At 33.6% G+C, this 24,135-nt stretch overlaps 5 protein-coding genes, 1 long non-coding RNA gene and 1 pseudogene across 10 annotated transcripts; all 7 read left to right on the forward strand.

Annotated features, from left to right (window-relative positions):
• Positions 1–4,121: 4,121 nt before the first annotated feature.
• LOC104779703 (protein GOLVEN 6-like) lies at positions 4,122–5,583 on the forward strand. Its single transcript, XM_010504102.3, has 4 exons — positions 4,122–4,545; positions 4,702–4,772; positions 4,865–4,922; positions 5,220–5,583. The coding sequence occupies exons 1-4, from the start codon at positions 4,437–4,439 to the stop codon at positions 5,360–5,362; spliced, it is 381 nt and encodes a 126-aa protein (XP_010502404.2). The 5' UTR covers positions 4,122–4,436; the 3' UTR covers positions 5,363–5,583.
• Positions 5,584–6,056: 473 nt separating this feature from the next.
• On the forward strand, positions 6,057–7,186 carry LOC147945285 (tetraspanin-13-like). Its single transcript, XM_087509050.1, has 2 exons — positions 6,057–6,617; positions 6,794–7,186. Exons 1-2 carry the CDS (start codon positions 6,057–6,059, stop codon positions 7,079–7,081), a joined length of 849 nt encoding a protein of 282 aa, XP_087365176.1. The 3' UTR covers positions 7,082–7,186.
• A 2,085-nt stretch (positions 7,187–9,271) lies between these two features.
• On the forward strand, positions 9,272–11,003 carry LOC104779705 (uncharacterized). 4 transcript variants are annotated; one of them, XR_766524.3, is made up of 4 exons: positions 9,272–9,599; positions 9,722–10,256; positions 10,498–10,606; positions 10,697–11,003. It is a non-coding gene; the product is annotated as an uncharacterized LOC104779705 (long non-coding RNA). The 4 variants fall into 4 exon arrangements; XR_002037649.2 differs by having other exon boundaries at positions 10,056–10,256; XR_015596482.1 differs by having other exon boundaries at positions 9,316–9,599; positions 10,051–10,256.
• A 604-nt stretch (positions 11,004–11,607) lies between these two features.
• LOC104779706 (protein COLD-REGULATED 15B, chloroplastic-like) lies at positions 11,608–14,204 on the forward strand. The gene is made up of 2 exons (XM_010504104.3): positions 11,608–12,392; positions 13,717–14,204. Exons 1-2 carry the CDS (start codon positions 12,178–12,180, stop codon positions 14,072–14,074), a joined length of 573 nt encoding a protein of 190 aa, XP_010502406.1. The 5' UTR covers positions 11,608–12,177; the 3' UTR covers positions 14,075–14,204.
• On the forward strand, positions 14,110–15,990 carry LOC104779707 (sm-like protein LSM7). The gene is made up of 6 exons (XM_010504105.3): positions 14,110–14,445; positions 14,753–14,792; positions 14,891–14,972; positions 15,080–15,151; positions 15,560–15,612; positions 15,761–15,990. Exons 2-6 carry the CDS (start codon positions 14,790–14,792, stop codon positions 15,848–15,850), a joined length of 300 nt encoding a protein of 99 aa, XP_010502407.1. The 5' UTR covers positions 14,110–14,445; positions 14,753–14,789; the 3' UTR covers positions 15,851–15,990.
• A 95-nt stretch (positions 15,991–16,085) lies between these two features.
• On the forward strand, positions 16,086–18,278 carry LOC104779708 (pentatricopeptide repeat-containing protein At2g03880, mitochondrial pseudogene; annotated as a pseudogene). Its single transcript, XR_015596483.1, has one exon. The product of XR_015596483.1 is annotated as a pentatricopeptide repeat-containing protein At2g03880, mitochondrial pseudogene (transcript).
• A 1,497-nt stretch (positions 18,279–19,775) lies between these two features.
• Positions 19,776–22,929, forward strand: LOC104779709 (phosphatidylinositol 4-kinase gamma 7). The gene is made up of 2 exons (XM_010504107.3): positions 19,776–20,200; positions 20,356–22,929. The coding sequence occupies exon 2, from the start codon at positions 20,623–20,625 to the stop codon at positions 22,573–22,575; it is 1,953 nt and encodes a 650-aa protein (XP_010502409.2). The 5' UTR covers positions 19,776–20,200; positions 20,356–20,622; the 3' UTR covers positions 22,576–22,929.
• The last annotated feature ends 1,206 nt before the right edge of the window (positions 22,930–24,135 follow it).

Consider the following 24,135-nt stretch of genomic DNA (forward strand, 5'->3'; position numbering starts at 1 on the left):
TGTCGGTCGACACCAATGGGTAACCCGAGAATCAGTTCATCTTTTCATTACAATTTCCATATATTTTTGTTTCTTTTAGCTTTCTTCTTACTTGATAACACTGGAGTCAGTGTTGTTTAAGTCTGGGGGAGGTTGTCTACTAACTACATTTTTGTTTTTGAGTTTCAGTTGTGTCAGTCAAAACCATAAAGTTTGAGTCAAAATTTTCAAAATTTTTCTTTTTGTCTTTGGAAATTATGATCTTGATTAATGATTTCTCTTATTTGACTAACACTCTAATGATTACTTGTTTATGCTTGATCTCAGAATTGAAGCTTAGAAAGACTATGAGCCTTATCAACAATCTCGAAAGCCCTTATTCAATGGATATCTGATTGATCTAACATTGTCTCAAATTTTATAAGGATTTAATTGGACTTAATTCTCCTGCCTAGGGAGTTGGAAATCAGTGGACTAGACTTCTTCTTCGGGCCATACAAGACTGTGCAATTAGAAGAGAGAAGAACAAAATATGAGATGATTTTGATCAGTTTAGAGGGGTAGGTAAATTACTTGTGACCTCATTATTCTACTTTTGAGTCAAATGATCACACAAAGTTTGGAAACGAGGGGTAGGTAAATTACCAATGACCCCGGTATTCGCTTACACCTTTAATTCAGAAAAAAAAAAAGAGAAAATGTTTGAAAAAAAAAATCAACCCATTGGAAGTGAGAAAAGGGAGAGGAAAGGAAATGTATGAAGAATGTCTTGGCCTGAAGAGAGTCCATATGCCATTGATCGATATTCCCTTGGTAAGAATTCACCTTATTTGTGCTTTAATATTGATTAATGAGATGACAATGGAGATTTCAGAGATTCCAAAGGATTGTGAGATTTGAGTAAGGAATGTTGATGCTTGTCATGGTTAAGTATAAGAATTAAGTTCTTGAGTCAGGTAAATGAAAAGTGCGAATAAGAATCATCATGCAGTTGAGTGAGTTCCCAGTATCCAAACCTTTTTCACAGGTCTAAACTTATGTTTTGCTTGAGGGCAAGCAAATGCTAAATCTGGGGGAGTTGATATATCATTGTTTTTATGGTTTTTAACCATGGTATAAGAAGTCTTTTAGAGTCTTTTGATGTGCTTTTAGGTTCTTTGAGAGTCTTTACAGGTTTTATAGGAATTTGGCATGAAAGGAGCAAAATGGAGAAATTAGATAGATTTTGGAGCAATTCATCAAGGAAGAGAAGCTGGATTCGATTCAGAGTGATGGTGTCGATCGACAATGCATTAGCATCGATCGACACCCTGTTTTAGTCGAGAGAGAAGCAAGTTTTGGAAGTTTACAAATTTGCCCGAACTTTTCCATATTTGCATCATTAGTTCCTTGACGTGTTTTAGGACATATATTTAGTATTTTTAGGTTTTAGAAACCCTTAAGTTATTTTCTAGCAAGTTTTATTTTCCTGCAACCATGTGAGATTTTGAGAGCTTTGGAGAGAGAGAGAGAGATTTGCTTTGTAGAAGAAGAATTCTTGAACTCCCTTTTACTCTTTTAATTTCAATTGCTTATTATTCAGAATTATGATTTGTTCTTCATTGAATATGTCTGAGTAGTTTGCTTGTTAGGTTCACAGGGATTTTATGATTTATTAGATCTGTTTATTTAGGATTCATTATCTTTCTAGATCTTCATCATAGGTAGTTCTTCATATTAATTCTTGCTTAATCACCTAGAATTAATAACCTAGGAAAATAAATTGATATGAGAATATAATTGATTTTCCTGATTAAAATCTTTGATGAGCAAAATTACTTTCTGTAAAGAGATTTGATTTAGTAATTTTGTGAACTTATCTAAACCTGAATTTAAAGCTTATTTTTAACCTAGAATTTTACAAAGATATTTTGATTTTCTGGAAAATTAATAACCTAGGAAAATAAATTGATATGAGAATATAATTGATTTTCCTGATTAAAAGCTTTGATGAGCAAAATTACTTTCTGCAAAGAGATTTGATTTAGTAATTTTGTGAACTTATCTAAACCTGAATTTAAAACTGTTTTTTAACCTAGAATTTTACAAAAATATTTGGATTTTCTGGTTTTAAATTTAGATAATATTTGCAGTGAGAACTGATTTATTTTATAAATTGTGTTTAGAGTTCTTGATCTGATTTTTAATTGCTTGAATCCTATTTAATTATTAATATAATATTTCATAATTTCTTGAAAAATTCTCTAGGCCTAACTTTTTGATCCTCTGAATTTACAACAGTTTTATTTTTAATATTTTGTATTGTTTTTTTTATTTAATTCAACTTAATCTGTTTAGCGTAATCATAAAACTCTATAATTTATTGTGTAGTCTTGAGTCCTTGTGGAATTCGACCCCTAAGTACTGTAGTGATCTCTTAATTTGAGAGAATATCTCTAAGGATTAATTTGAGCATATCAATGCTTGATTTCGAACTTACGATAAGGCAATGGTAAATTTGTTATCCTAATGGTAAAATAGTTTACCAATCAAGTCTTGTAAATTTACTGTCAGCTGTTTTTTTTACCATTATAAATAGAATAAAACTCTTTTTGAGGATAAATCTCCAGATTTCTAATATGTCCAGCTAAGAAAACTAAACAAATCTTGCATTGAAAATCCTATTTAAACATTGATCCAACTCGTAATTTTTAATCAATCACAAGGATTTAGCACAGTTCTCAACTCTCAAAGATGCTAAAAACAATGTATCATAAGCTCACAACAATGTGTCTGAATACCATAATAGCAAATCAAGAATGAGCACCAAACTGTTTTAAGAAAAAATCCACACTCACATCATTAACATATAATAATTTAAGAATTTGTCACCCTAACTTAATAAAAAAGAACTCAATAATTTACTCACGAGCAACATTGTTTTAATTCAAATCCACAACTGTAAATTCATGTTCCATATTTTCCTTATACCCACTAGATAGGCAAAATAGCTACATGATCATTCCTAGAAAAATATTACAATTAACTATAGTACACTTTGTTAATAAACTTGTAATATATCATTTATAGTTTCAAGTAATTTCCACAAGTTCAATGTCATTTGGTCAAACATTTCAGCGACTTGGGGTCAACCTCTTTTCCATGTTCCAAGACATGTGTCTTGACTCTCAGCGATTTCAAGACCGTTGTCTCGCTGCTGTTACTATTTTTACTTATATACTATGATGAATTAATTAAGTTTTTCTTTTATATTTAGATTTAATAATATATCTACTATGTCAAGAAATAGTCATAAGTCATAACCATATAATTCACTTGCACAAACCATTGGGCCACACACGTTTTTTTGGTTAGTTGACTATATTGGAGTTGGGAAAGTTTTGGACGTGATAAGATCAATGTTCAATGATGCCATTAGCAAATGTGTTTTGTAACAAACTATACTAAAAGTGATGTTCTCATCTTCACCTATTTGGGTACGTAGCAGTTTTAAGCAAGTAACTTAGGCGTGTGAATGTCCAAAAAGTGAGAGAAAAGATAAGAGAAAACGAGCAAAAGGTTTAGGCACATATGATGTGATAATCTCAACAACTTTGTTTGTTCTTACCTACTCGTAAAGAGAAGCACGCATAAATTATTATATAAACCATATGTCAATATAACTTGAACTTAAATCTTTGAAAAAATAAATCTATATAAAGAAAAAGACATCAACTATTTCAAGAAATAAACACGTACGTTATCGAAAATACATAGATAAACATACTAATCTTTAGGATCATAATTGTGCATGCACTTAACATAATCAACTTATACAAGTATTATTTGATATCTAGCATCTCAATTGATTGTGATCATCATGAGATTCAACATATATACATCGATTGTCTAAAACTATATATACATCAAGTTAATTTACATGAATGGTGAAGGGTTTCCAACTTCTAAAAGATGATTCAGTGTTGGGTCTATATCTTTCTCTTTATACATATATCTTGTATAAGATGGTAATATAAAGGAATATTTTTCACGAAAAGGTGATGGAAAATAGTATACAAAGAACGTGGGATATAATAGATAGGGACAAAAAAAGACAGAAAGGCGAAGACTCGACAAATTGGGTTTGATGAAGTGTGATGCCAAACTTGTGTTTGTCCCAATACAAACAAGTAAACAACCCCGAGAACGAGCCTCAATGGCGTGAACCCCTTTTTAAACCTTGACATGATCAAATCTTTTATATATATTTTTTAATAAACAGTATCTTCAACCTTTTTTTGAAACTCTCACTTTTGTGTTTCGTGCACTCTCTATCTCACAAGACACATTAATATATTATATATAGACAGATAGATACAATATATGTGTGTTAGTTCCTTTTGGTTGATATAAAAGAAGAGAAGAAGAAGAAAGATAGCACAAAAAAGCTTATCACATCTAAAATCACTTTGAAGAATATGAAGCTAATTAAAGTCACCTTCTTGCTTTGTGCACTAGCCATTTTATTGCTTCTAACTCCAACTTCATCTCTACAAATCAACCCTCTCTACTCATCTCCTAGCCAAGGTGATTAAGTTGCTTCTTTCTATTTCTTAAAACCACAAAGTTTTGAATATCAAGTCTATGAAAATTTAGGAGTTTTTCTTTAGACGAAGTCTTGCGTAGTTTTACTATGTTTTTTCTAACCGATTGAATTAACTGACTTTAGTAACAACATTACAGGTTTAAGGGAAGAGACCATTATTAAAACGGTGTCGCGGAAGCTAATGATCATCTCTAGTGAACATGACAATGTAAGAGATTAGTGTACATGCACGTGTATATGTATTTTATCTCCTCAAGACTCCAAGTTTCTAATCAAATTTTGTCCTTTGCAAATGAATAGGTGATGACATCAACAGTTCATGAAGGTTCAAGCGAACAACTTCGAGTCACCTCATCAGGTAAATCAATCATTTGGAAATGATCGTTTTTGTTAAATAGTATATAAGTTATTTAGACATTTATTTAGAAATAGGTAATTAGCAAACTGACATATCTAATATCTTAAGCACACTTCTGTAGTCAACCATGTGAATATTTGACTATGTCAGAAGAAAAAGTTTATCAATGTCTATTTTTATCTTAGAATTTTGTTTTTAGTTGCAAGTAAAATTAAACGAAAAGATTCGAAACCTCTCTAGGATTCTATGATGAGATGATTTGTATTAAATCTAGTTCATCTTTTTATTATTTCACAGGAAAATCTAAGGATGAAGAGAAGAAAGCACTAAGTGAAGAAGAAGAAGAGAAGAAGGCTCTATCGAAATATCTATCGATGGATTATCGTACGTTTAGAAGAAGACGGCCAGTTCACAACAAGTCTTTACCTCTAAGTCCATGAAAACATTATATTGTTTCAAAATAACTAATAAAAAGGTTTTAGCTAGATTAATTAATATTTTGTTTGGATGGTTATTGGTTAATTGGTTATAGTAGTAACGTAGTTTAGTTTCTTTGGGAGCACTGAGGAAACAAGTTTTGGCGATATTATTGTAATTAACGGAACATGTTCGTGTTGTTATTTTTTATTATATAGTTTTAATTAATCTTAATGGCCGACAATGATGGAGCAAAACACTAAAACTCTGGTTTGGGGTTTGAGCTTATTTGCTCTTCGTTTCACGCACTGTAACATGGTGGTTGTATTGGTTTTGATTTTTATAATCAACAAAACTAATCAAGCTGTAGTTTACAATTTTACAGAATTAGTTCTATTTCAACCGCTTTTTTTTCTTATGTCAACGACTAATATTTTGGTCAAAAAAACATATTTTTAGTTAAGGAATATTTTACCGAACCGGGTCAACAACAAACTAACAAGTAACAACAAATAAAAAAACACAGGCAAGCTTTTTATTGTTAGTTTTTATGTCTTCTGGTTTCATGTGTGTTTCCTTAAATTACAAGCTACAAACCCTAAACTTATCTTTTGCAACAGGTCAGCATCGAACTCTTTGTTCCTTCTTCATTATAGCTTCTTAATAGATTTGACCACTTTTTCTCTTTGACAAAGTTTTCGGCATTATAACACAATAATGGCTAAAGATAGTGAAGAACAATTAAACAATGAGAAACCTTCTTCATTATCGTGTTTCAAGAAGATCTCATTCCCATGCAATACCATTTTCTTGATCTCAAACGCAATCTTCCTCGTCACAGCGGTGTTCTGGTTTGTTACCGTCATAATATTGCATTACAGGACCGATGAGTGTAACCGGTCCGTCACAACTCCCGGAATCTTCATAAGCTTCTCATTGCTCGTCATGTCCCTCTCTGGATTCTACGCAGCTTACTTAAAATCCGATTGTCTCTTCCGAATCCACTTCTTTATCTTCTTCTTGTGGATGTTTGTGATCGTGGCGAAAGCCGCCTTCTTCACTTTTCTACATAAGGAGACCGGTTCTAGGTTGTTTCCTGGGACCGCGATCGGTGAGTATAGGTTCGAGGATTACTCAGGATGGGTTCGTAGGTTGGTCATCAAAGACGATGACTGGTATCGTACTAGGAGATGTCTTGTTAAGGACCATGTTTGTAACAAGTTAAACCAAAACATATCAGCTTCTGAGTTTTATCAGATGAATCTAACTCCTATACAGGTACGTAAGAACGTAAGCTATAAATAGATACAAGTACGCTATATATATGATAAATACAATTTTGGTTTAGAAAGAATTATTAAACCTAAGTCACATTAACCGAATCTAGTATGAAGTGGTTTAATTTTGATTCCGGTTTGTATCATTCTAATTATTATTATTTTTTTTTTTAACAGTCGGGTTGCTGCAAACCACCACTTTCATGTGGATTGAAATACGAAAAACCAAATATTTGGACAGTTTCAAGATATTATAACAATTTTGAAGATGATTGCAAGAGATGGAACAATTCTGCAGATACATTATGCTTCGATTGCAATTCGTGTAAAGCTGGGATTCTTGCAGATTTACATAATAATTCTTTTTCCGTCACAGCTAACGTTCTTAATATCACCCTTAGTCTTTCCATCGGCATTACCGGTTGGTTTGCCTGGTTAAGGATCCTTCGAGAAACTCAGAAATAGATTTATAACACATATATTGTAAAATTAAATATTTTTTTCATTTTTTTATAACACATGTATATATATAATCAATTTTAAACCCGAGTGGAAAACAAACGGTTGTAATCCTCCTAGTAACCCTTTGTTTACTCAGTAGGATTTGGACTGTTCATCACTTGCCATATCTGACTTTGCACTTTGGAGTTAGAAAGTTACACACATATGTATCTTTTTTTTATAGACGACGCCAAATATGGGCCTTCTTCAACTTTCCTCGGGATTTCATGGTATGAGATGAGGTCTTGTTTAGGATATTCAACACCAACAAAAACTCATCTAACATACTTTAATCTGAAGTCTTTTTTTTTTGTTAATCAATATATGATTCAATAAATATATTAAATGGTTACTATACAAATCCAACAAATCGAAAACTATATAAATAAATAAATAAAAAATCAAATTATTGCAGTAAAACAATCCAAACCAATAAATTTCAGAGATAATTGAAAAATACATACGTTTTTAAAACATATTTTGAAAAGTAGTACGTTTACTATTTACAATTGGCAAAATATGAAAATAGACATATTCGTCCAACCAAAAATGTGTATGATTAAAATCCGCCGTTATAGAAATATATTATTTACTAATATGTAGTTTGATGATCTTAAATTGTATACAAATACTACTGGACGGTTTGATTCTATCCAAAATACTGGATTGTTTAAACCGTACACAAATACTGTTGGATGGTTTGAATCTATCCAAATTGCTGGATGGTTTAAAACGTACACCAATATTGTTGGAAGACTTGAATATATTCAATATGCTGGAAGGTTTAAACCGTACACAAATATTGCTGGAAGGTGTGATTCTATCCACCATGCTGGATGGTTTAAACCGTACACAAATATTGCTGGAAGGTGTGAATCTATCCAACATGCTGGATGGTTTAAACCGTACACAAATATTGCTGGAAGGTGTGAATCTATCCAACATGCTGGATAGTTTTGGTGTACGGTTTGAATCTATCTAATATGCTGGATGGTTTTAACCGTACACAAATATTGCTGGAATGTGTAAATCTATCCAACATGCTGAATAGTTTAAACCGTACACAAAAATTACTAGACAAAAGATAAAATAGTTAATTAAACTTTGTTACAAATTATCTTAATTATGATTATGCATCTTATTTCTCATTACATTAAACCGGGAACTAAGCGTTAAAGAATAAATTCATGATTTTCTATCCGTAAATAAGTTATATAAAGTCATAGTCGTTAATAATATATGAAAAGTATTATAGCATAGTGGTAAATGTGGCTTGGTTTGTTCTCCATCCACTTGGATTCAAACAACATTACCTCCTTTTTATCCCTTTTAATTAAATCAAAGGGGTAAATTTGTAATTTTGATTTGACTTCTTCTTCCCCACAAGAAACCTAACGCTGCTAATTGTAATTTTTTTTGTTCCTTTCAATTTTCTAGTTTTTATTCATAGATTATAATCACTATTATGAAAATAAAATCCCTAGAAAATTGGCAAATAAGTTGAGATCTTAGTCTGCTTCAATGATCGGCTTCTATCAAGTTTAAACTGAAATAGATAATAATCTGAATTATCAGAATATAAATCTAGAATCATTGTCGGATGTTCTAGGAGAGAGAAAAAAAAAGAGAGATAGATGGAGAGAGAGATTTAATAAGAGAGAAAAAGAGATAGATGGTGAGAGAAAATGAAAATGCAGAGATCCCATGGAAAGAGAAACGAGAGATAGATGGGAGAGAGAAACACAAAAATCCTTTTTGGTAATTTACACAACACACTCAAAACTCTATTACACAATTCATTCTATTAGTGTAACAGTGCAAAACAGAATGTTTTTTCTAATTGTAAATAGTAAAGTGACTATAATTCTAATTAAGTTTTAAAAAAGTACTAAAAAAACTAACAAACCCTAAATTTTATCCAATCTGTACGATGAAATTAAATGTATTTAATTTATATATAATCATTTTTCTTTTAGTGCAACATCCATATATAGTCCATTTTTAGATTTAGCTAAGAGCATCTATTTCCATTGGTTGCATTTAAGCAAAATTGTTAGCTTAAAAAGCTAAAAAAATAAATCAAAAATCTTAATTAACTAACAATCAATCTTTAGCTTAGACATTTTAGAAACAAACTATGCTTAGCTAACACGTGTCAGCCTTTTGAGTAAAAGTTTAGGAACAAAAAAAAAAGCGGTGTTTTTCTTTTTTTGTTTATCTCTGTCGTCTTTTCTCTTTTCGTCATCGAAGAAGAGTTTCATCTTGATGGAGGAAGAAACTCATCATACATCCATCTAGATCAATATCTGAATTTTTTGGCTTGATTTAGGAAGATTTTTGGCTTGTATATATCAGTATGGTGCCCAAATCTGAAATTTTTAGTGGCCTGTGTTCTTGGCGAATTGTGTTTCGGTGAAATTGAGCACTATCATGAATCGACTATTCGGGAAACCCAAGCAGGAGTCTAATCGATCTTAACGAGGTATGATCCAATTTCTACACTTCTCTCTTGTCAATCAACGTTTGATTTGAAAAAAAAATAGATCTTTGAAAGTGATCTCTCTACTGTTTGTTTACTCTTTTGTTTTGATCTGTTTGGTTAAGATTAGGAATTGCTAATTGGGAATTGGAAATTGTTTAGTCGATTGGGAATTGTTAATTGCGAATTGATGTTAACAAAATTAGAATATGAGAGAACAATCCCAAATTCGCAAACCTGGTAGATCTTCGTCGTCGCTCAGGTGTTGAATTGCCACTGCATTCCTGCTTGGACTCAGTTTCATCAAAACGCTGCCTTTCAACCTGATCATCTCTCAGCTCACCCTCTGCAAATTCTTCTTCAAAAGCTGGCTCCAGCTGCAGAATTAGGAAACAACATGAACTTCTATAGATGATTAAACAATGGCTACTTTTAAGATCAAATATTTGTTTAGTGCAGCGGGATAATAGACATTCAAGATCGACCAAAATGGGACAAGGATTCAGTGAAAGCAAAGGAAAGAGCAAAAGCTAGGGTATAAAGCTCACCTCAAAGATATCTGGGAGTTTTGTATCAATGTTGGAAGATTTTATGTTGATCTCCAGCCTTTGCACCTATCAATGTCGTATACTCTCTTCTGGATTCCTACTATACAACAAGGTGATTTTTGCTGAGCCTACTTTACTCTCTTTAGCATAGCGTTTATGCAGATCTTCATATAGGATGTGCATGTGTAGCTGTTGGATTTTGTTTTTACATGCTATAGGTTGTATCTCTGAAAGTAGAATGTACAGTTGAGGTTTGAATCTAATTCTGTGTGTATATGAAATGAAACCTTAGTGTTTGGCAGTACTCATTCATAGTCTTTGTTAGTGACTATAGCCGTTTGTTGTTTATGCAGTGGGTTCTATCTCCAAAATACTTCAATTTTCCACTTCATCTAACGTTGACAATTATCCATATGGGATTTTCTGGATTTTGTGGCCTTCCTTCTTATTCAGGTTTTCAAGGTACATACTATACTCTTAGCGTTTACAGTTACACTTGTCATACCTGATGTCTAAATTGTCTCTTAAGTTTATGTTTACTCCTTTCTACAGGTTCGGAAATACTGCATATTTGCACATTTCAGTTGCCTTCATACAGATGCTCCATATTCTTAGTAATCGGAATTCAACATTTAGTCTTTGATGGTTTAACATGTTCTACTTCCAAGACCAGGTTATTTTCTCGGTTACACTTACACCAAGAATTCAACATTTAGTCTTTGATGAGATTAGCCTAAAATGTACTTTGTTGGTTTCTTACAAGCTTCTTTGTACCTAATCCATGGAAACAGATTCTTCCATTGTTGAAGAAGCATGTTCACGTTATAGGATAGTAAAAACAAATAAAGAGTTGAAACAATTAAAGAGTAGTAACCACATCCGAAGATCAATGACAACAAAAGTATATCTACAAGTTTTTAAATATATACAAAATTATGAAATATATTCATTTTCAAGTTTTTAAATATATACAATATTAAAAATATATAACAAAATTTATTATACTATAATAATTTCCAAAATAACAAATTTAAATTAAGGACCACATTTTTAGATACTACAAATGAACCATAAAAATAGAAAGTTTTTTAATAAGTTTGTTAACTTCACTTTTATTCACTTTTATTCAAAATTAATGTTTTTAGCAACTTTGCTTAAATGCAACCAATGGAGATGCTCTAACCATGCATAGAGAAACACGCGACCGGCATGTACGCACTTCCGTTTCCCTTCTGTCTTAAACTTCCAACCTTCCAATGGCTAAAACACCATTCTCTGTTTTGTTTATTATTTTACCTTTTTTTTTTAAAACGATTAGAGGACAATACGATGAGTTAGAAAGGAAAAAAAGAAGGATATGAGTTAGGAATAACATGGGATACGAGTTTACTATGGGTAACATGTGACCGACATGTTATATTTCTCATGCATATATCTTTCCACTCTCCCCCAAACATTCGATCGACCTTATAAACACCATGCTTTCACCCCCATCTATTTTCTTGTACTAGTTTAAATTTTATAACAAAAAAAAAATGATTAAACTCACTCTCTCAACGCTTACAATCTTAGTTGAGTTCTTAAATATTATGTTTATTCTTGCAAGCACGTACGTTAATCTTAATGTTAAGTCACACGGTTATTAATGCTTATTCAACATGTCAGTTTCGTATACCCGTACGTTTGTGACAATACACTTGAAGGACTTATGTTTTCTACATACTTTTTTCACATGCTGATCATAAACATTGTATTCGTTTCGTGCAAGCATGTTAACTTTAATACTTCTGTTTTTAAGTTGTTGTCCGACGTGTTTCTTTTTTAAGGTAACATTGGACGAACTAAGAACTAACTAAGGAATGTCACTGATTCTGATTGGATAGAAACTAATGCACGTCAGCTTTTGAGGTTCCGTATACAAGATTCTCATTTTGTCCCTCTAAAAAAATAAAACTCTTCCCTTTGATTCTTCTTGTTCCCAAAACACATTTTTTTTACCTCTAAGAGCTAGAGAGGAAAGACAAGATAATCTCATGGCGATATCGATCTCCGGAGCTGCTCTTACTGGTTTAGGTTCTTCGTTCTTGATCAGCGGAGGCAAGAGAAGCGGCGTCCATAGTGGTTTAGATATGAGAGTTGGCCGCAAGAATTTGATAATTGCACCTCAGCGGAAGAAGTCGTGGATCCCGACAGCCGTCAAAGGCGATGGAAACTCAAAGATCGACCCCAAATGGCTCGATGAGGCCTCGTAAGTCGTCTATTTAAATTGTTTGGAGTTACTTTGAGATCGGCTAAGTGAAAACCAAAACTACTATATTTATACGACATGAACAAATCGTAGACGATGATATCATGTGGTGAATACTGATTTTTCTAATACTATTAAAAGATATATTAGAGTTGAAATTTGATATACATTATGATATAGATTTTTGTTTTTTTGAATTTTGAATTTGTCATTTTGTTTTGTTAATTGTTTAGAAATAGAGAAAACGATTCATTTTGGAAATTTCATCCTCTTTAGATTTTTTGTGGGGTATAAATTTATAACACATTAAATATGGTTTCAATGAAATTGAAACATTAATGAGTAAAGGACAATTTTTGGGTTCATTCTTAGGGATGAACCGCTCTTATTCACCCCCTTTTAATTGAGGAAACAAATTATTAATTAAAGAAACAAAATCTGTTTATAATTCAATTTTAATTATAAACATTATATTATAGTTTTTAATTATAACATCTAAATCCAAATTCTATTTTTATAAATCCAAATCGAGATATATTTTATTTAATTGTGTAATTTAATTCCTAACCACTCTTTTATAAATCCAAATTGAAATACAATTTTGTTTAATTGTAAAATCTAAACCCTAACAACTCTTTTATAAATCCAAACGGACATATAAATTTTTTTGATTGTAAAATCTAAGCCCTAAACCCTAACCACTCTTTTATAAACCCAAACCGACATATAATTTTGTTTAATTATAAAGTCTAAACCCTAAACACTAACCACTTTTTTGTAAACCCAAACCGACAGAATTTTGTTTAATTATAAAATCTAAACCCTAACAACTATTTTGTAAACCCAAACCGACATATAATTTCGTTTAATTGTAAAATTTAAAACAAATCACTATTTTGTAAACCCAAACCGACATATAATTTTGTTTAATTATAAAAACTACACTCTAATCATTCCTTTATGAACCAAACCGACATAATTTCCTTATTAAAAAATCTACATAATTTGTTTTCTAAATCTGTTTTGTCTTTTTATTTAATTTTGATTTATTTTATAAATATGATATGACACGACGTTTTGTTGTATTTTGATTGGTTAATTAATAGGGGATGAATAAAAGAGGTTGACCCGCAAGCATTTTTCAACGAGTATACAATTTTCCTATGACATAAGTAACTGAAGAATATGTTAACACAATATATATTGCATATAATATATAATATAGATATATACTGATATAGCTAGCTTTATCTAAAAATCTAACCCAATTTTAATCTCATTTGTTAAATTGTCACACACATACACACATACACAAAACAAAAAGACATAAAGTTTCCGAGTACGTGAAGGAGAAGGGAAGCGAAGTGGGACATCTGTCAGCTCAGAAAGGACAAGAGGTTAATGATCATATAGAGAGAGCAAAGTACTATATGGCTGAGAAAGCTAGTGAAGCAATCGACGAAGTGGCTGAAATTGCTCAGTTTGTTTCGGATTTTGTGACGGCAAAAGGCAAAGAGACGAAGAAAGAAACTGCTTCTTTATCGGAGAAAGCCAAAGACTTCTTCGTTGAGAAAGCAGGTGAAGCCATAGATATAGCGACGGATGTGAGCAAGAAAACAGCTAAGTACGTTGGAGATAGAGCGAAGGAGGTTAAAGAAGCTATAACGCCTCCAAAACCTTAAGTATACATACACATTTGATACTGCCCTAAACAATTAAGAGTAATGTAGCAAGAAAAAAAAAAATGTATTATTTATGCGAGATATGTAATAAAAACTGTTATAATAAAACGGTTAAGTTTGAATTTTGATATTCGGTTTAGTTCTTTTCAATTTATCAATCGGTTTAGGATTCAATTGACTCAAACCATTGGTTAGAGAATTGAACCGGAGTCCGTTCTCAACGCGATCGGTGGAGTTTTTTATATAGAAGCGTCACTAAAGACAGAGAGAGAGAGGCGGCGACTCTTGGGATCAAATCAATCACAGGATTATTATTTTGACTCTTGTTTGAATCTGCGAGATTTCTGAGTTGTCAGATCTTTGCTTTTCCGGTGAGGTTTCTTCATCCGTTTGTATATATGATTAGTCAAATCTTAGTTCGGTTTTGTGAAGCTCCGTTCCATTGATTTTGGGTTCTATGATTATAGTTTTCTTGATTTCTGAACTTTTGTTTTCTTCCCTTTCTTGGTTTCTTCCAATTTGGATTTCGATTACTTCAATTTTGAAACTTTTCGATTCCGATTTTGCAAAACCCTAGTTTTAAATTGTATAGCAAAAACCCTAAAAATCTGAGTTTGCTTCTTATTTGTCCTGCATTCATACTTACTGTGAAGTTCGTTTTTTTTTGTTTCTTTGCAGATTTTTAGGGAGTTTTTGTTGAAGACTCTGCTCTAACATGGTAAATTTTAATGATGTTTAGTAGGATCAGTGTTTTATGATTCGAGTTCATTCTTAGTTAGATCACAAGAGGCTTAGTTCAGAGTTTGTTTTATGCAGTCTGGAAGGAAAGAAACGGTTTTGGATTTGGCTAAGTTTGTTGATAAGGGTGTGCAAGTTAAGCTTACTGGTGGTAGACAAGGTAAGATGGAGTTCTTATGGGTTATGCAAAGATGTGTTTCTTTTTTTTTTTTCACTATGTTTCTCTTGAGATTTGATTGATGGTTGCAAATGTGTTTTCTTTTTCAGTCACTGGAACTCTTAAAGGCTACGATCAATTGCTCAATCTTGTTCTTGATGAAGCAGTAGAATTCGTTAGAGGTATCAACTACTGTTCTTCACAGCTATATCTGCTGCATCAATCTTGTTAGGATGTTATTTTGCTTTCTTTATTTATGATCATTGCATAGCATGAAATGAGTTAGTTTACATCATCTGGATCCATGTGTATCTATTGCTAGTGGAACCTGCCAACAAATACGAGAATCTCTGTACCTCATTTGATTCCATTACTCTGCTGCGTACAAATATCTCCATGATGCAATTGGTAGAAACATAAATTTTGATTAGATAGGTGGGAACTGGAAGAGAGGTTGTTTGATTGCTTAATCGTGTTATGCTGTGATATGAATGGGATAATAACATTCTCTTAGCTATGTTAAAACTAGGAGTGGGATCATATTTTTTATGGATTCTATATTATGACCCTTCGTCTTATGTTTGATTCAGACCACGATGATCCTTTGAAGACTACCGACCAGACAAGACGCCTTGGTTTAATTGTATGACTCCTTTACCTTCTTTTTTCAGTGCTAATAAGTGTAATTCCAATATAATGCTTCTGGTTACATTCTGGCATCTTGTTGATAGTAATAGAGTTTCGTAGTTTAGATTCTGAATCACCGTGGTATGTTTTGTCGGGTTTTTTAGGTTTGCCGTGGAACAGCGGTCATGCTCGTCTCACCAACCGATGGCACTGAAGAAATCGCTAACCCATTTGGTCAACCAGAAGCTGTTTAAATAATTTCTTCCCAAACATTATGTCTCTCTATTAGTTTGAACTTGGCCATTTAGAGAGAGTATTTTGTATCTGACTATCTGGTGTGATGTTGGAAACATATATGTTCGTTCAATTTAAACTATTTGGAACATCATAGTCATAGATACTTCTTCTCGTCTCTGTTTTACCAAACTTGAATTTAGTAGCTTTGTTAAATCTCATTTCAGTCTTCTGACATCATCCCACGGTATAAATTCGGTTTACCAAAATTCCAAAACCAGATTCGAAGTAAACCGGAAAATCAAATGTCCAAGTTTGTTTTGAGGCTCCCGGAGTTGCTTGGATAGTTTATGGTGGAGTGGAGACAATGAAGTCAGTAACGGCAAAGCTCAAACTCCTTGGACCAGTTCTCACTTTACGTTGTTCTTACAGCTCCACCACCGATCAAGTTCTTCTTGTTAACGAATTTACCAGACTCTGTTACCAGAGGGACCTTCCCAGAGCTCTGAAAGTAATGGATTCGTTACAAAGGCATGGTCTTTGGGCAGACTCTGCAACTTATTCTGAGCTTATCAAGTGTTGTTTATCTCATAGAGCTTTTCATGAAGGGAATCTCATTTGTCGTCATTTATACTTCAATGGTAATCAACCAATGATATTTCTGGTTAATGTTCTGATCAATATGTATGTAAAGTTCAATCTTTTGAATGATGCTCACCAACTGTTCGATCAAATGCGTCAAAGGAATGTTATTTCTTGGACTACAATGATCTCTGCTTATTCTAAGTTCAAGCTTCATCAAAAGGCGTTAGAGCTTTTGGTTTTGATGTTGAGAGATGGTGTGAGGCCTAATGTGTATACTTATTCTTCTGTGTTGAGAGCTTGCAACGGGATGTTTGATGTAAGAATGCTTCATTGTGGGATTATCAAGGAGGGTTTGGAGTCTGATGTTTACGTTAGGAGTGCTTTGATTGATGTGTTTGCTAAACTGGGTGAGCCTGAGGATGCTCTTTCGGTTTTCGATGAAATGGTTACTGGTGATGCCATTATTTGGAATTCGATCATTGGTGGGTTTGCTCAGAATAGTAAAAGTGATGTAGCTTTGGAACTTTTTAAGAGGATGAAGAGAGCTGGTTTCATTGCGGAGCAGGCTACATTGACTAGTGTATTGAGGGCTTGTATTGGTTTGGCTCTTTTAGAGCTTGGCATGCAAGCTCATGTTCATATCGTGAAATATGACCAAGACTTGATACTCAACAACGCACTAGTGGACATGTATTGCAAATGTGGGAGCTTGGAGGATGCTCGACGTGTGTTCAGCCAGATGAAGGAGAGAGATGTGATTACTTGGAGCACTATGATTTCAGGGTTGGCACAGAATGGTTATAGCCAGGAGGCATTGAAGTTGTTTGAATCCATGAAATCTTCTGGGACGAAGCCAAACTATGTTACGATTGTTGGAGTTCTCTTTGCTTGCAGCCACGCGGGACTTCTTGAAGATGGTTGGTATTACTTCAGATCAATGAAGAAACTTTATGGGATTGATCCAGTGAGGGAACATTACGGCTGCATGATTGATCTGTTAGGAAAAGCTGGAAAGCTCGACGATGCAGTGAAGCTGTTAAATGAAATGGAGTGTGAGCCAGATGCTGTTACATGGAGAACTCTACTTGGTGCTTGTAGGGTTCAAGGAAACATGGTGCTGGCTGAGTATGCAGCTAAAAAGGTCATTGAACTCGATCCTGAGGATGCAGGAACTTACACAGTGTTGTCTAACATATATGCAAACTCTCAGAAATGGGATAGTGTTGAAGAAATCCGGACACGCATGAGAGACAAAGGAATCAAGAAAGAACCTGGATGTAGCTGGGTTGAAGTAAACAAAAAGATTCATGCTTTTATCATTGGAGATGATTCTCACCCACAGATAATTCAAGTCAAGAGGGAGCTGAACCAATTGATCCATAGACTCATTGGTATTGGTTATGTTTCTGAAACAAACTTTGTGCTACAAGATCTTGAAGGAGAACAGATGGAAGATTCTCTTAGACATCACAGTGAGAAACTGGCTCTGGTCTTTGGCTTGATGACATTACCTAGTGAGAAAGTCATTAGGATCAGAAAGAATCTGAGGATATGTGGGGACTGTCATGTGTTCTGCAAGCTCGTATCGAAGCTTGAAAACCGCAGTATCGTTATAAGAGATCCGATCCGTTACCATCATTTCCAGGATGGCAAGTGTTCTTGTGGTGACTACTGGTAACAATCATATGGTTTTCTCTGTGAGCTTTCTTAATCAAATTTTAGATTAGTGAATTATGTTTTGCTTGTGAAGCTTATTGATATGCCAAAAATTTTGATAGGATTCTGTAACATTTTACATTTGCAATATTGAAGATTGGAGACTCAAAAGACTAATTTGTGAAAAGGAAAAATACTTATTTTTAATTATTGTGCTATAGTTGAGTTAATGGGAAGACACTACTGCACATGGATATGGATCATGCAATATAATTTATGCTTAATCTCTCTTTATTATTTTATTAAATTAAAAGCATTATAATAACCAAAAGTGTTCAAAGCTGAATTTTGCAGCATGGAGACAAGATCTTTATAATGTCCAAAGTGGTTTAATCTCATTATATATTATGATTCACTATTGCTCATGTGGACTTAAAAGTGGCATCGTAGTCGCTTTATTCATTCGATTACACCTAATGGACTTCATAATTAAATTGGTATTGTTTTTGCAGACTTTTTAATTAAGTATTTGAGTTAATTTTTTTTGTTCATTGTTTAATTCTTCAATTTATCAATGTATTATCTTAAATGAACCTAAAAAAAAACTTTTATGTGAATTAAGTTATACTTAAAAAGTATATGTTAAGAGAAAATTTATTTACTAGCTATAGTATAACTTAAAAGTTAAAAGTGTATGGTAAGTTACACTTTATCTATTTTGGTAAGTTATACTAGCTAATTTTAACTTCATATTAATATGGGCTTTTAAGTTATAAGGCCCAATTTCGTACGTCCATGTCATAACTAGATGTTATTAAAATCCACGTCGGCATTCTCATCCATTGCCACGTACCAGTCCCATATCGGACGATCAAGGATTCCATAAGAATCTATAATCGAACGGCTCTCTTGACCTGTTCTAGACACTTCCAAAGATGGGGACGATGATAAAAGTTTCTTTTTATAGTTTTTTTTTTTTAACTATTTTACCTGCCAATTTATGACTCTATTTACTTCGTTATATTTTTCCCTTTAATGTTACAAGTTTTAATGTGTTTATTTATTTATTTATATATATTGATGCTAAAATGAGATATTTTAATTTTTCAACTCTTTATTGGTGAGATCGCACGTCTTTTCCGTAGTGATTCATAAAAAAAAAATATCAAGGGAACATCATGAATTAAGATATAAATTATCATAATTATATAAATTAAGATATTTCTCATTATTTTGTACCCTTGAAGTATGTGTAATAATTATATTCCAAGTAATGTTTATTTATTTTCTAAAACTACACAATTTAAAATATAATATAGTGAGAAATCGTTGCTCATAAAGTAAAAATAAAAATTGAAGAAAATTTCTATAAATATATGAATCTGGAGAGAGTTTTTTTTTTTTTTTCATTTTGATATAAAATGGGAGGAAAAAAGAAAAAAAATAAGACTAAAAAATGGGTTTTATGAAAATCTTGCCAACAAACATAAAATATATAAAAAGAAGAGGTAAAGTGTAAATTAATAGAAGTTTTAAAATAGATATATTTGCTTCTCATGATATATATATAAAAAGAGAGTAAAAACTACTACAACAACCAAAATCATAACTAGTGGCAAAAAAAATAAACGAAAGAAAACAAACTTAAACAAAATGTTTTTTTTTTTCAGTAGTAATAAGAATAAAAAATCAAAATAATACGATGACGTGTCATAACTCGTAAGGATAGAAATTAAATAATTTTATCCAAATAAAAAAATTACTCTAAACCATGGTTAAGAGATTTAACCAGAGGAGAGAGAGACTCTCAGATCAGAGTGAGTTAAAAAGCGTTCCTTTGAGTTCGAGAGAGGTGAATCAACGAAGGAGACAACACACACTCTGAGAAAGAGGCGGCTAGGGATCCGACTACTGCTTCCTTCACTCACTTTCTTTTTTCCTTTTGATTCCTTGCCTCCATTGAACCCCTCTTCTTCTTCTTCTTTTAGATTCTCCTCTCATCCATGTGCGTTTTTTTGAAGACGACGATGACGATGATGATGCTGATGTCTTTGGATTGAATCCGTACGAATTGTTTCGCCTGCGTTTTGATTTTTTTTTTTTGTATCAGATCTTGCCCTTTTTTCCCGGTGAGTTTTCGCTTTTCTTGAAAAAAGCTCATTGATTTGATTTGTTCAAGATCTTAAATTGGTGGATAAGATTAAGAGATGTTGAGAATGATAAGTTATATTTGATAGATCTGCCTAGATTAGTGATGTTGTGTGATCTTGTTTGTTTTTTGCAGATTTCTTCAACCATGGCTTACCTGATGTAGTGATTTTGGATCAAATTCATTCTCAAAGCTGGCTCCTTTATATATCTGTTTTTTATAGAAGAAGCTCTGTTTTTGTGTGGTTCTCTTTCGTTTCATGATCGGTTTAGGTATCTGCTTTATCCGGCTCGTGTTGGTTTCAGACATAGGCACTGCTCTAGAAGGTCTCTCTTCTTCGGCTACTGCTTCTGCTGTTCACCACCAAAAGAGAAGGCCTTTTTTGGTTTCTTCTTTCGTTTCATGTCGAGGAACTTAGACAGTCCTGTTCAGACTCAAATGGCTGTGGCAGTGTTTAAGACCCCTCTTAGTGGGGCGACTAGTATGGATGGGAAGCAGCATCATAAGCATCAGCATCTTCAGAGGCAATCCTCCGGGAGGAGGGTTTTTGTGCAGACTGAAACTGGTTGTGTTTTGGGGATGGAGTTGGATCGTAGTGATAATGTTCATACTGTCAAGAGGAGGCTTCAGATTGCTCTTAATTTCCCTACTGAGGAAAGCTCTTTGACTTATGGAGATATGGTGCTTACGAATGATCTGAGTGCTGTGAGGAATGATTCTCCGCTTCTGCTGAAACGTAACTTTATGCATAGAAGCTCTTCTACTCCTTGTCTTTCACCTACTGGGAAGGATCTGCAACAGAAAGATCGAAGTGGTCCGATTGAGATACTTGGCCACTCGGATTGCTTTTCCATTGTCAAACATATGGTGAAGGACATTGTTAAGGCGATGAAGATGGGTGTTGAACCGCTTCCTGTTCATAGCGGGCTTGGAGGTGCATACTATTTTAGGAACAAAAGAGGTGAGAGTGTTGCGATTGTTAAGCCGACTGATGAAGAGCCATTTGCACCTAACAATCCTAAAGGCTTTGTTGGGAAAGCCCTTGGGCAACCTGGCTTGAAGTCTTCAGTACGAGTGGGGGAAACTGGGTTTAGAGAAGTTGCAGCTTATCTTCTTGATTATGGCCGCTTTGCTAATGTCCCTCCCACTGCTCTTGTGAAGATAACTCATTCTGTATTCAATGTCAACGATGGGGTGAAGGGGAACAAGCCTCGGGAGAAGAAGCTGGTTAGTAAGATTGCTTCTTTCCAGAAGTTTGTGGCTCATGATTTCGATGCAAGCGATCATGGCACTTCAAGCTTCCCTGTAGCTTCTGTGCACCGCATTGGTATTTTGGACATAAGGATCTTTAACACAGACCGTCATGGTGGGAATCTTTTGGTGAAGAAGCTCGATGGAGACGGAATGTTTGGTCACGTAGAGCTTATTCCAATAGACCATGGCCTATGCTTGCCAGAAACCCTAGAGGATCCTTATTTTGAGTGGATTCATTGGCCACAGGCATCGTTACCTTTCTCTGATGTAGAGCTTGAGTACATACAGAGTCTTGATCCATTGAAGGATTGTGACATGCTTAGAAGAGAACTTCCAATGATTAGAGAGGCGTGTCTTAGGGTTCTTGTTCTCTGTACTATTTTCCTTAAAGAAGCTGCTGCTTATGGTATGTGTCTTGCCGAGATTGGCGAGATGATGACTCGGGAATTCCGACCAGGAGAAGAGGAGCCGAGTGAACTCGAGGTTGTGTGTATTGAAGCCAAGAGATCAGTCATTGAACGAGATGTTTTATCTCCAAGGTCAGATGTAGTAGGAGAAGCAGAGTTTCAGTTTGATCTAGACTGTGATGATTTAGAATCAGTCTACGCTTCCAAGATACAACTAACCGATGACTACTTTACCAAAAACCCCTTTTCAAACGGACGTTCTTCGCTCGGGAAGCTTGAAGAAAGCATTAAGGAAGAAGAAGAAGATGAAGAAGAAGAAGAGGACAAAACTGAAAATGCTGTCCCTATGATCATTATGAAAGACAGTTTTTTTAGTTCAGCTGCTTTTCGTGACAAAGCTCCATCTCTTTCAAAGCTTTCCACTTCAATGAAGAACACACATCTTAGCGACGCAGCACGGAAACACCCAAAACCCTTAACCAGAGGCAGATCCGAGAACACATCGTCTGGTCACAAAAGCGCAAACGAACAGCTTCCAATGAGTGCAAGCTTCGTGAAAGTAGCAGACATGAAAGAAGACGAGTGGGCTCTGTTCTTGGAGAGGTTCCAAGAGTTACTTGGACCGGCTTTCGCGAAACGCAAAACCGCAACGTTGAGTAAGAGACAGAGACTTGGCACTTCATGCCAGTTTTGAGAAATCATATAGTAGAAAGTAAAAAAAACTCGAGAGAGAGAAAGTTAAACGAGACACGATCTACAGTATGGAGTATGATACTGAAGGCTTCTTCTTCAGTTCTGTGGTAGTAAAAAAAATAGTTTACTTTTGGAAGGTTTGGCTTATGACAAGCGACAAGGTGATGAAAAGGGGTTTTGCTTGATTTTCTTTTTTTAACTGCTTTGTAAATATTTCTTTTACCTCGTTGTGATCTTCTTTGTTTGTTTTTTTTTGTTCTTTTGCCCCTTTTATCACCTTCTCTTGTTTTTTCTTTTTCTTTGGTATGTCCTTGTAGCTTGGCCTTGTCTTATAAATAATAATAGTCTTCTTTCACTTTATGTTCTGATCGTCGGTACAATGATCAGAACCGTCCATAAACCACATTTCACCATTCATAGCTTAAGTTTTGAGCCAAACCAATGAGGTTTGATGAGTGTTACAGAGAGAGAGACAAGAGAAAGTGATAAAAGTGTAAGCGTGATGGTCCCAAAGACAGCTGCAAAGAAAGCGAAATGGGGGCATCGACCCATTATCCATTATTTATCATCTCATCATCCCATCAGGTAATGTCCAAAGTTGTCAAAAGTTCAAAGAATCATACCAAATTTCGACGCAACAAAACGATGATATTGAAGTGGGACCCCATTTGTGGGTGTAGGGGTCATCATTTTTATATCCTTCCTCTCGACAAAGACAACATCAATCTAACGTAATATTCATTTGATGTCCTTTTTTCTTCTTCTTCTTCTTCTTCTTCTTCTTCTTCTTGTGTAGTACTTTTATGTGTACTATCAAGAGGCAACACTATTTACATCGATCATAAAGTTTTGAATGTTTCGATCAATGATATTTTTCTCATATTTGAAACTAGTCACGGATTATTATTTTTAACGTAATTTTTTTTACATAATATCTTACTCGAAATATATGTATTACAACTAAAAACAAACCAATTTATTACTATATTAGTCATATACATTTAATTAAAAGAAACTAGTTACTAGATATGATCAACATGATGAAACCATATAGCCAAAATATGACCAATAAGTTTTGTTTACAATAAAATTCATATGATTGGGTTCCATACTAAGAGAATTTATTTATTTATTAGATGTGAATTACTTCTAAATTCCTTCTTTTATGAGTTTATGCTTCGAAGCTTTTCTCATTTTTTTTTTTTTTTAAACATTGTAATTCTCCGTTCGTCTTACTTGCGATTCTATAGTTTTCTCAGTTCACTTATTTTTGTAAATCGTTCACAATTATTGCTTAAGGTTAAGAGGGAGTTGTTCCATGCAAAACCAAAGACATATATCTATATATATAGTTTGATGGTAAATCTTTAAAAATTAATATATTCACTATTTGCCTATGTATCGTTTTACTATTTGTGATTGATATCTTTATATTTATAATTTCGCAGTGACGCTCATATATAAAGGCTATGTAAACTATTTTAAATGAGTAAGATTAACGTTTGTCTTACCAATACAATAAAAAAAATGGACATATCATGATGTCTTTTTTTTTCGATAT

This window comes from Camelina sativa, chromosome 4, assembly GCF_030686135.1.
Source record: "Camelina sativa cultivar CO46 ecotype springtype chromosome 4, ASM3068613v1".
In the NCBI taxonomy this organism is placed as follows: Eukaryota; Viridiplantae; Streptophyta; class Magnoliopsida; order Brassicales; family Brassicaceae; genus Camelina; species Camelina sativa.

Excerpts from the sequence above, each read along its gene's own strand:
- LOC104779703 (XM_010504102.3), top strand. The coding sequence starts at position 4,437 with ATGAAGCTAATTAAAGTCACCTTCTTGCTTTGTGCACTAGCCATTTTA. Across the intron at positions 4,773-4,864 it reads TCTCTAGTGAACATGACAAT|GTGATGACATCAACAGTTCA; the intron begins GTAAGAGATTAG and ends GCAAATGAATAG. Across the intron at positions 4,923-5,219 it reads ACTTCGAGTCACCTCATCAG|GAAAATCTAAGGATGAAGAG; the intron begins GTAAATCAATCA and ends ATTATTTCACAG.
- LOC147945285 (XM_087509050.1), top strand. The coding sequence starts at position 6,057 with ATGGCTAAAGATAGTGAAGAACAATTAAACAATGAGAAACCTTCTTCA. Across the intron at positions 6,618-6,793 it reads TGAATCTAACTCCTATACAG|TCGGGTTGCTGCAAACCACC; the intron begins GTACGTAAGAAC and ends TTTTTTTAACAG.
- LOC104779706 (XM_010504104.3), top strand. The coding sequence starts at position 12,178 with ATGGCGATATCGATCTCCGGAGCTGCTCTTACTGGTTTAGGTTCTTCG. Across the intron at positions 12,393-13,716 it reads AAATGGCTCGATGAGGCCTC|ACATAAAGTTTCCGAGTACG; the intron begins GTAAGTCGTCTA and ends CAAAACAAAAAG.
- LOC104779707 (XM_010504105.3), top strand. Across the intron at positions 14,973-15,079 it reads GCTTACTGGTGGTAGACAAG|TCACTGGAACTCTTAAAGGC; the intron begins GTAAGATGGAGT and ends TTTCTTTTTCAG. Across the intron at positions 15,152-15,559 it reads AGCAGTAGAATTCGTTAGAG|ACCACGATGATCCTTTGAAG; the intron begins GTATCAACTACT and ends TGTTTGATTCAG.
- LOC104779709 (XM_010504107.3), top strand. The coding sequence starts at position 20,623 with ATGTCGAGGAACTTAGACAGTCCTGTTCAGACTCAAATGGCTGTGGCA.